The sequence below is a fragment of the Nannospalax galili genome, unplaced genomic scaffold (genome assembly GCF_000622305.1).
Source record: "Nannospalax galili isolate Female #2095 unplaced genomic scaffold, S.galili_v1.0 scaffold1138, whole genome shotgun sequence".
Taxonomy (NCBI): domain Eukaryota; kingdom Metazoa; phylum Chordata; class Mammalia; order Rodentia; family Spalacidae; genus Nannospalax; species Nannospalax galili.
The window spans coordinates 2,603,908-2,614,838 of NW_008342297.1; the positions used below are offsets into that span (position 1 = coordinate 2,603,908).

Sequence of the window (10,931 nt, forward strand, 5' to 3'; positions counted from 1 at the left end):
TATGTCTCAAATATAATTTTGAAACTCACAATCATCCTCCTGCCTCAGCCTCTGAGAGCTGGGATTACAGGCAATTGCCACCATACCCAGCTCTAGAAGGTATTAATAAGGTAGTTTACAGTTTCATTCTTTGCATTAAGTCTTTGGAATGTGATGTGTCCTTTACACAGAGCATCTCAGCCAGAGCAAGCCAGCTGTGGCCAGCTTAGCTTCATACTACAGAGGTCAGGGAAAATGCTGCCGACCACCAACTGTTCTTTTCAGATTCTCTGTATCCCTCTCTATAGAACAGTCTGGTGTGTGGTGACCTGCTGGACCCAGTGGCCCAGGTCTTCATGGTTCCACCCAGTGCCTCTTGCCCTCCCTACCAGAGGGACACCTTTCAGAAGATTAGAAGTAAACACATAAACAGGATGATGGATTCTCTATGAAAATGAAGAATTTTTATGAAGGAAGATACCTAGAACACAGCAAGAACCCCAGAGAAGCTCAATGACCTAATTTCCCCCCGCCTGGATAGGACCTTCTTCAGGTTCTAGTTCCCAGTGGGGCTGCCCAGGGAACCAGCCTTCAAGGATCCTTTGAAGAACTTCGTAACTGTCATTCATATGGTAGTACAAGCACAGTGCTGAGCACTAACCATTAGTATAGAATTCAATCACTTCCTGAATTGATAAACAGCCAAGAGGCCAGGGCCAGGAATGTGGGAAATGCCTAGAATCCCAGAGTTTAGGAGACAGAGGCAGGAAGACTAGGGGTTGAAGATCATCCTCAGTTACAAAGGAAGCTGGGGGGGGGGGCGGCTACATAAGACCCTGTCTCTAAAACAAATATAGCAAGAAGCATAGAAAATTTTTAGAAAACCAAGCAGCCATATTATCAGACAGTAGAAAATACTGCTGAACACATTCTTCATGTGGATAAAAGTACCACTTATGGGCCAGGTGTGGTGGCACACGCCTTTAATCCCAGTACTGGAAGGCAGAGGCAGGCAGATCTCTGTGAGTTCAAGGCCAGCCTGGTCTACATAGTGAGTTCCAGGACAGCTGGGGCTACAGGGAGACCCTGTCTCAAAAAAAAAAAAAAGTACCACTTATTTCTAAACATTTTAAAATTCCAGAAGTAACCCAATAATACACTTTCATTATTTTGAATTTAAATGTCTTTACTGAGCCCTCTTTCTCCATGTTTAGTTTCACTTACTGGAAAAGGGTTCTAGGTGTTTCAAAGTGTTATATACAGGAATTGTTCTCCAAGTTTCACAGCAGAAGTTTCACTTGAAAATGACTACAATCCAAACAAACTCTTGATGTGGACATAGATTAGGAGAGATGTCAAAGTTTAAACACATTTTTTTCTGGGGGCTGGAGAGATGGCTCAGAGGTTAAGAACACTGTCTGCTCTTGCAGAGGAGCTGGGTTTGGTTCCTGGCACCCACATGGCAGCTAACAACCATCTGTAACTCCAGCTCCAGGGGATCTGATGCCTTCTTCAGACCTCCATGGGCACTGTACGATATGGGTGCACTTATATACAGGCTGGCAATACATTCATATACATAATAAAAATATTAAAAAATATATATTTTAAAAAAACGGTATTTTTCCTGATTCTGCCAGACAGGACACACAGTATCCTTTGTAGTCCTTCAGAACTGCAGCAAAAAGCCCCAAATGGTCAAGGCAGTCAGCGGCAAAAGAGCAATGCTGTTGGTAACACGATTCCTCATTGCTGCTAACTGAACATGGTGTCACACTGCCTTCTAAATTCACATCTCTACCCACAGATTAGTGCAGCTCTCAGACCTCACCAGAGACGTTTCTTTGTGCAGAGCCATGGTCACTGAGTCTGAGTTAGGTGATTTAGATAGCACTAGGCTCTTCTGGCACTGGCTCAACATGACGCTTTCTTTGGCAAAGTTCACACCCAAGAACCAAGCAATCAAATTCTGAAAAAGATCAACACACACAAAATCTCCCAACATTTTAAGTATGTTTATGATTTTTGTGTTGGGCTGCATTTGTATCTATTTTGGGGTGCATGCTGCCTGTGGGCCACAGGTTGCACATGCCTTTACATGTTTTTTTTTTTTTAAAAAAACACTTATTTATGTATTTGTACGTGTGTGTGTGTGTGTGTGTTGTGTATGTGTAGGCATGTCATGCCACAGTGCAAGTGTGGAGGTCAGAGAACACCTTTCAGGAGTCAGTTCTCCACCAGGTGAGTGGGTTTGGGGGATGGAACTTAGGTCATCAGTCTTGGCAGCAAGCACCTTTACCTGCTGAGTCATTTTGCTGCCCCACTCCTTGCATTTTATTTTTGAAGAGATTGGGCTTCACTATTTGCCAAAGCTGGCCTTGAACTTCTGAGCTCAAGAAATCTTCCTGCCTCAGCTACCCAGCTGTTTTACCCTCCCCTCTTGGCTTGCTGACACAAGATCTTGTGTCTCATACAGCCCAGGTGAACCTCAAAACTCCGTATGTAGCCAAAGATGACTTTAAATGTCAAATCCTCCTGCCTTCACCCCCAGGAATTACAGGCATGTGCCGCATCTGGCTTTTTTTTTTTAATATATTTTATTTTATGTGTATGCGTGTATTGCCTGCATGTAGGTAAATGCATCCATGTCGTGCAATGCCCGTGGAAGACAGAAGAAGCAGTCAGATCCCCTGGAACTGGAGTTACAGACAGTTGTTAGCTGCCATGTGGGTACTGGGATTTGAATCCGGGTCTTCTGTAAGAAGAGTTGGTGTTCTTAACCACTGAGCAATCTCTCCAGCCCCAGGCTTTTTGTTTTTCAAATAAACAATATGAGCAAATGTTTTAGAGCATCAGGCACAGGAGTCAGTCAAATTAAAGAAAGGCAGGGGTCAGTCCCTGAGTCTGTGAGACTCAGGTGCTGTGAGAACAAGGTGGAGTTTCGTTTCACCAAGTGCTAGAAACACCAATCTCTCCAATGCTTCTTCACTTTTTTTTGGTCTTTTTGAGGCAGGGTCTCTCTGTAGCTCCAGCTGGACTGAACTCCACTATGTAGACCAGGTTGGCCTTGAACTCACAGAGATCTGCCTGCCTCTGCCTCCTGAGTGCTGGGATTAAAGGTGTGCACCAGCTTTCTGTATTCACTTTTAATTTTTAAATTTTATTTATTTTTAGTTTATGCGTATGAGTATTTTGTTTGCATGTATGTGAGTGCACTCATGTTGTACAATGCCCATAGAGGCCAGAAGAGGGCATTGGATCTCCCGGAACCGAAGTTACAGATAGTTGTGTGCTACCATGTGGGTGACAGGAACTGAACCCAGATCCTTTGCAAGAGCAGACAGTGCTCTTAACGCTGAGCCATCTCCCCAGCCCCTATGCCCACTTTTAAAAAATCTCACAGCTAAGGGCTCGGGGCTAGAGTCTGGCTTGGTGATAGAACATTTGCATGGCATACTCAAGGTCCTGGGTTCAATTCTAACTCACACACTCATGTGTGCACACACACAAACACAATCACACACAGCCACATTCTCTATTAACCACCATTCTCTCTACCAGTGACCATCCCCTTGTCTCTTTTTACCCACCCCCACCCCAAATCCACAATATCTTTGCCCCCCCTCCCCGCGCAAACCCACTTGGATTTCTCAGCTGCTTGTCTCTGTTACCACTAATTTTCCACAATTACCTCTCCCTGCTAACAACCGCCCATCAGTTGCTCACTGACTTTACCTTCACTTCCCTGACCAAGGTAGTGGCCTGGATCTTCACACAAGGGACAAGAAGAGGGCAGCATCTGAGCCCCACCTATCCAAAGTCCAAATGGCCCAGATGTGGGAAGAAATACGATTAACTTCTGTCACCTGTAGAAGACGCCAATTATTTCTGTCATGGGAGCGTGGTGTTGCCAAGTGCTCTGACATCATTATCAAATGGAAAGACAAACTAAAACTGTAACGCTTCCTACTTTCAGTACTGGGGACTGAGCTGTACCTGAAGGTGGCTGGGTAGTTTGTCACCTGTAAAGTTTCTGTCCCTGCCTCTGCTAAGATGGAGTCCTGTCCCCAACTGCTCTGGTGAGGCAGTCAGGAAACTTAGCCCCTCGGAGATTCCACAGCCTCCCCGAAACAGTCAGGACTAGCACCTGCTTTCTGCCCTTCTGCCCCAGGCCACTGGCATTACCTCCTGCAGCTTGACCTCCTCGGGCTGAAGGATGTCCAGTATCCCACTACTTCGGATCTCGGGAAGGTCCTGCCAGAGGTTGAACCTGGAGTGGGGGTTGCTGAGCAGGCAGATCTGGGGCAGAGCCCTCCTCTCGGCTGGGCTAGCTGGCTCTTCCTCCTCTTCCTCCTCTTCTTCTGGGGTGTCTTCCTCAGCTGGGGACCCACCCTCACTGCCTTGTATTTCTGCATCCTGCTGCCTCCGGGTTTCAATTTCTTGGAGTGTTGATTTATCTCTGTATTCTTGATACAAGAGCCCTGAGATCAAAGAGTTGTAACAAAGACAAGAACAGGATGTCAGATTAAAGGTTGGCACAAATCCCCACGCACACACAGAGAAAGCCAGCATGTGCTAGGCCTTAGCAGCAGGCCCTAGCCCTGCAGCATAGGCCGCCTGTTGCCTTCACCTCTAGGGAAGGTCAGCATGTATAAGTTTCTTCTGGGTAGCTACAGAAATCCCTGAGTAGATTCAAAATTGCTTTCTCCCCACACACTGGGAAGGAGAACATAGACCTTGATGTGTTAAAAAGCATGTATGCAAAGTTGATGGAAATGTCCCAGTTATGTTTTAATATCCTAGCAAGGTCCTTACCCCAGCCTTAAGTGCCTCAGGATTAAAACTCAAGTCTGTGCATCTCTGAACTGGGAGCAGTTGTGAGTTTTCATGTTGAATCAGTGTCTCATCAACCTTGAGCCCAAAGGGAACTGTTACTCCTGTCACTCAAACTTGTGGGTGTATTCCCTGACCAATTTGAAAACAAATGCAATCTAATTTTCAGGGGAGATTAGGGGTGTGGATGAATCAGTGCAAGCACAGCACCTTATAGGCAAAACTCCATTTGGGATGTCCCAACTGCAGAGCAGAGGGACTGTCCCTCCACCCAGCCTGGCAGGGACAGGTAAGGATGACAATGCCTGCTACCAGGAGAGTGGAACAGGGCTGCCTGCCCTAAGAGTCTCATTGGATTTGCCATGGAGACAAAACTGTGCCCTGAAGGCCACGGGCGACTGCAGGCAGGCTGATGTGTCTGTGTGGGTGATGGGAAGACAGAGGCCATGGTGATTCTCGGGACTGCAAGGACCAGGGCATCAATGAAGTGGGGGCAGGGAAGAGTCAGAGCCTGGGGTGGAGGACAAGCCCCAATAGCTGACTGGTGTTTTATCATGAACAATACCCAGGTAACCAGTTTGGCAAGACCAGCTGATGGCATCATTGGCAGAGATGGAGCAGAGGGCTAGGGTGATGGGGAAATGGAGGTGCACGTGGGGCATCAAGGAGAAGCCCCAGTGGACTGTGGACATGCTGTCCTGGAGCTTGAGCCCCTGGATCTGTCCATCTACAAAGCAAAGCTGCTTTTCCCAGGAAAGTTCCAGTAAGGCTAAGTGGGTTCCTTGCAAAGTCCTTGCTTCTGTGGCAGCATGGACGTGATCTGTCATTGTTTTCCATGCAGCTTTGTTAAGTCTGTCTAAATAGTAGGAGAGGGAAAGGAAAGAGAAACAGACCATGGCAATCCTGACAGTGGCTGGACAGATTATATTCATGAGCCTCACAAATTCACCCTGTGGATTAAGTTAGTTGCTTCTGATGCTCCCTAACTCCACATGATGAAGAATTTACGTAAGGCAACCCTGCCTTCAGATGTGTAGGATCTCGTGCTTCTAAGGTTCTCCCATCCAGCAGAATGCAAGATGAAGCTCATTGGCCAAAGGGATAAGAAAGATCAAACCAAACTCAACTAGGTTGACACTACAAAGACTGACCAATGTCGCCACAGAAATAGTTCGATTGTGAGCACAGACAGTGACTGTTTCCTCTAAGCGCATTATTATTTATGTGTATGCCCGTTCATGTGTGCTGGAGTGCACTTGTGTCTGCAAGTGCACATATACACACACGTGTGTGGCAGGCAGAGGACAACCTCAGGTAACATCTTTCAGGAGTCACCCACCTTGTTTCTTTGAGACAGGGTCTCTCAGTGACCCTGAGCTCGCCAACTAGGCGTGATGACTGACCAGCAAGTCCCAGGGATCCTGCTGTTGCTGCCTCCCGGCACCAGGATTATAAGCATGCATCGCCAATGCCTGGATTTTATGTGAGTTCTAGTGATCAAACTCAGGTCCTCAGGCTTGTGTGGCAAACACTTTCGTACCTCCCCAGCCCTCCAAACTAATTATTATCCCAAGATTCCATCAGCATTTACAGGGGCTTCCTCAGGATAACCCAGGCTCGCTTTCTAAGACTTAGCACAGTGGGTGATCAGTTATCTCAGTCATGGGTTGAACACCTTTTAAAACTGCCAGTTCTAAGCTTCATGAAAAACTCTAACTTAGCATGCTCTGAAGGCTCAAAAACACGTCCTATGCCACAGCCAGCAAGCTGTGAGCAAATACTACCTCAAAGTTCTCAGTGTACATGTGCTGGAAGGAGACAAAAATACCAGCTCTGTGGGTAGCTGTGTTGAAAACGATATTTCTGAAAGCACATGGCTGTGGACACCACCTCTTCTAAGTCCCCTCCCACCTGATTCCCAGCGGGAAGGGGAGGGCTGGTATGGGCCAGCCATTCTGTGCCCTGGGGAAGTGGGCATGGACTGATGGAGGCTCTCACCAGTGGCGGGTCCAGGTTCCTGTATTGGACACCACCGGGCCACTGAGGTCTGAATTCTGGCACTCCTCCCTGCCCCATGCATGTGCTGGAATCTAGTTCATGTGCTTGGTGTCTTGGTCCCTCCTGTAGCAATGGTGATGGATAGCCTTGTAGAAGGTAATTCAGTGACAGAAGCATCATCTCTTAAAGGTTTCCACCAGAGCCTTAGATCAAGAGCAGGTTGTTTTAAAATCAATGGCCTGGCCCTGAACCTCTCTGGCATCCCTCTTGGACATTCTTTTTGATGCTGTCCCCTGTGGGTGGCATGGTCCTCCCTAGGGCCAGCAGACACTGGTGCCCTGCTCTTAGACATAGAAAATGTGAGCTAAATAACTTTTCTGTGTAAAGTGCTGAGCCTCAGCTATTTTGTCATAGCAACACAAAATGAACCAAGACATCTAGCCTAAACTATTTTATTATAGGTATGGATTAAGGTACTGTCCAAAGAAACATAAAAAGGAGATATTTCTAAGGGTTTCTTAAAAAGTTATCGCCTCCCAATATATGTGGAGACAAACTGCCCTTCCTGCTTTTACAGGCCTTGGTTTAAAGAGCTGTGACCGCCACTCTGTGACACAAAACCCAAATAAAGGAGGGAATGCAGCAAAGACAGATAGATAACGGTGTGAATCAACAAACCAGCAACAACTTTCAACCTCTTGACTCCTTAAATGAGATAGACCACTATCCTTGGGGAAGAACCTTTACTAGAGAGTCTGTTACTTCAGCTAAAGGCTCTCAACACAAGTCACGTTAAAACTCTTAAAAAGGCTGCACACTTTTTTTTTTGAGATATATATTTAGAATATGAATTCAAGCTCTGCTTCTCCAGGAGTTACTGTGATTATCTAACATACCACATAACCATTTTTCATAATTTTTCATTTTTATTTGCCTTAAACTCAATTTCCATACAAATAGAGTAGATTTATCTCAGGAACTGTTATCTGATGAAACTTCTGTGTTCAACGAGCTGTTAATATATCATAGTTTGCTGTCTCCTAAAATTTGTACCTTTGGTGAGCACAGTTTTATGTGGACATTAACTGCCTGTAAAAGTTTGTGCATAGATTGAAGTACAGGGCTGGAAGGCTTAGCTCCCACCTCTTAAGAGATCTGGCCACATTCTATAGAAGGGAAATCCCCAGCTCCACTGACCAGAGCATCATTCACAAGCTGTCTTCTTGAAGAGAAAAGTGTCTTTCCTTTAAATCTTCCAAGCCTATTTGTAAAGGACAAGCCACTCACTTAACATGCAACTTCCGTGTACCAATCATGCCAGGTGCTAGTGACAACACGCAGACACACTCAGGCTTGCACACAGCTGTTCACAGGCTCTCACAGCAGCAGCCACCTGTGCTGACAGTCGCACAGTGTATCACACACAGTCCTGACATAATTCTTTCGGGCCTTTGTGGTGGCCACTACAAACCCCAACACATTGGTCCACAAAAACTGCCCATAAGCCATCTTCTGCCCACTGAAAGAACCTGTCCTCTGATACTAGGCAACAGGTCAAGAGCTCTCACAGGCTGAAAGCAGAGAGACTTTGAGAGACAGGGTGAGCCCCTCATGGTGCTGAGACCTACAGAGCCAGGAAGATGTCCCCCCATGGCTGGCAGATACTGGCAGAGAGCACCGGGCAGGGAAAACCAATAGCAGAGGTCCTGCTGTCTACCACACAGGAGGGTGAGGTTGGTGACGGCCAGGTAATAGGCTCAGGACCTCTGACTCGCAGTATGGAGCTTATACTGCTGGCCCAATGGGGCAGTGACTCTGAAAAGTGAACCTCAAGGTCCCCATAATATGGCAGCCAGGAACCTGAGGGGCACCTGCTCCTTTCTAACTGGGAGATCTTTCCCAGCCCCACCCCTGTGACATGAGCCACCTAGGTGGCCTTCCAGAAGTGTGAGTGAGCTGTTTTCACCCTAGACTAAGGCAGAAACAGCTCCCAAAGGGGGAGAGACAATCTGGGGCACAGAGTGGAGAGAAGGGGGCCTCAGTATTAACTGGGGACAGTTTCAGAGCAGTCTCTCCACCCTCAGCATCCTCAGCCCAACTGGTAGAGGGCAATAGACAGTATTAGAGGCAGTGCCAGATTCGCCACACACAGGCAATGCTCCACCTCAGCTCTGGCTCCCTCCTCCCAGGGCTGGTGCAGGAGGAGGCTCCCTGCCAGGAAAGTCAGGCCTAAGAGGTCTTGCCACTGTTGGGTCCCCTCCACCTCTTCATTTCCCTCTCACCATTTAGCACTGGAAGATGATCACTGTATATCTGGGGGAGTGTGGAATGGCAACTTTTTTTTAAAAATCTAAAAATGTTTATTTAAAGAGTAGACTGCTGATTGCTCTGGCAACATCCATGAATATTTTCAAAGCAGACAGCATCATTTTCAGATCTACAGAAACCACTGACAGGTTTGATACCGGTGGCATTTTTTAAAGTACAAACGCTTGAGTTCTTGGGACACCCTCTCTATCTACCAAATATACACAATGCTTACTTGGAAGACCCTCCGGTGCTGTTCCCTTGGGTCCCCCTGGGGACACTTTTCCTTCTCTTCCTACTGGGGGCATCAGGCACCCTTGTTACTTTCTTTCCCACTTGCACAAAGTCAGCCCAGCCAGCCTGGCCCTGCCCAGAGCTCCTGAACACAGCTTCTCCTCCAGGCTACCTTCCAGATCCTTCCAGCCTTCGCAGTTAAAGGCGGAGCAGGATCAAAACCCACTGCTAAAGCCAGGTGTGGTGTATCAAGCTTGTAAACCCAGCACTGGTGATGCTGATGCCGAAGGACTGTGTCGCTCGAGGTCCAGACCAGCTCGGGCTACCTAGTGAATTCCAGGCCAGCCAGGGCTACAGAGTGATACCCTGTCTCACAAAAACAAAATAAACAAAATAAAATCCTCTGCTAAATGAGCCCAGCGGTGCAGCACTAATAATAAGCTGCAGTTTTGCCTACAGAACCATTTAGAACCATGCACGTCAAAGGCCGTGTCCCAACCCTGGAGCCAGGGGCCCCAAGTCTACCCGGCTCATACGTGTCCCAACCAGCCCTACGGCCGCCAGGGACCCACCTATTTGTTCGATGAGGTTTTTCCAGGAGTCCGAGGGAATGGGCTGGATCATCTGGAGGGCCTCGGTGAGCGTGGTGGGGCTTTCGGCAAGGGCCGGGCACTCCTCGGGCGTGGTCCCATTTCCCGGGGTGGAGGACGCCTCGCTGCCAGAGAGGGAGGAGGGCGAGGGCTGGTTATTTTTAAAGCAACGACACACCTTGGCCAGCTCGCAAGAGGCGCCCGTCGGCACCAGCGGCGGCTGGCCAGGGGCACTGCCCTGCGCGCGTCCGAGCCCAGGGGTCACCGTGACGGCCCCGCGTCCGGCCCGGGCGGGTCCCACAAGCCCTTCTTTTCCCCACGCCAAGGCGCGATGGGGTGATTCACTCCCACACCAGCCCGCCCAAACCTTCATGTTTTTGGAGCTCGCGGGCAGGCGTCGGAAACTTGGAGTGCCCTGGCCGCTCCGTGGCACAGAAAGACCGCCCCGACGGCGCCCCCCAAAACCCTGAGCCCACCCGGTACCCCTCGTCTTCATGCGTCCCCCGACCCCTCTAGGGCTCCGAGGCTCTGATCCAGTCCCGGAGCCGCGGAGCGCAGAGGGGGCGCAGGACCGGACGCGCGCCCAGAGAGTCCAGGACCAGGGCGCAGGAGGACCCCGGCGGGGGACTGGGTGTTGGTGGGCAGGACCAGGACGCACGGCTCCCCTCGAGGGATGTAGGTCCGACGGGCTAGACCTAGTGGGGGGCGACGGACCTCGCCAGGCCGCAGGGGTCGGGGAGCATCGGACAGCGCGCAGGTGGGAAAGATGCACGCGGGGCCCTGGACGCCTCCGGTCCTCACCTGCCCTGCAGGTGTCCCGCCGAGTCCCGCGTGTCGCTCTCCGAGGTGGAGCTGTCGTGGTCCACGGCGCAGGCGGCGCTGAAGGCTGCAGCCAGCAGCTCCATGGGGACCGGCGGCGGGGCGGGAGCTGGGGCCAGTGGGGGGCCGCGCAGGGGGCCCGGGGCCCGGCCGGGGGCGACGCGCGGGCTC

General features: G+C 49.5%; 1 protein-coding gene across 2 annotated transcripts in view; it reads right to left on the reverse strand.

The window, feature by feature from the left end:
• Positions 1 to 10,931, reverse strand: part of Ngef (neuronal guanine nucleotide exchange factor) — a 115,263-nt gene that overhangs the window by 27,215 nt on the left and 77,117 nt on the right. Inside the window, exons 1-3 of one of the 2 annotated variants that reach the window (XM_008838105.1) lie at positions 10,743 to 10,925; positions 9,924 to 10,066; positions 4,165 to 4,460 (exon numbers count right to left, since the gene is read on the reverse strand). In XM_008838105.1, the coding sequence (XP_008836327.1) occupies positions 4,165 to 4,460; positions 9,924 to 10,066; positions 10,743 to 10,846 (543 nt within the window). In that variant the 5' untranslated portion in view covers positions 10,847 to 10,925. Of the gene's footprint in view, positions 1 to 4,164; positions 4,461 to 9,923; positions 10,067 to 10,742; positions 10,926 to 10,931 lie in introns of those variants that run through there. The other variant, XM_029565952.1, reaches the window with a different exon arrangement.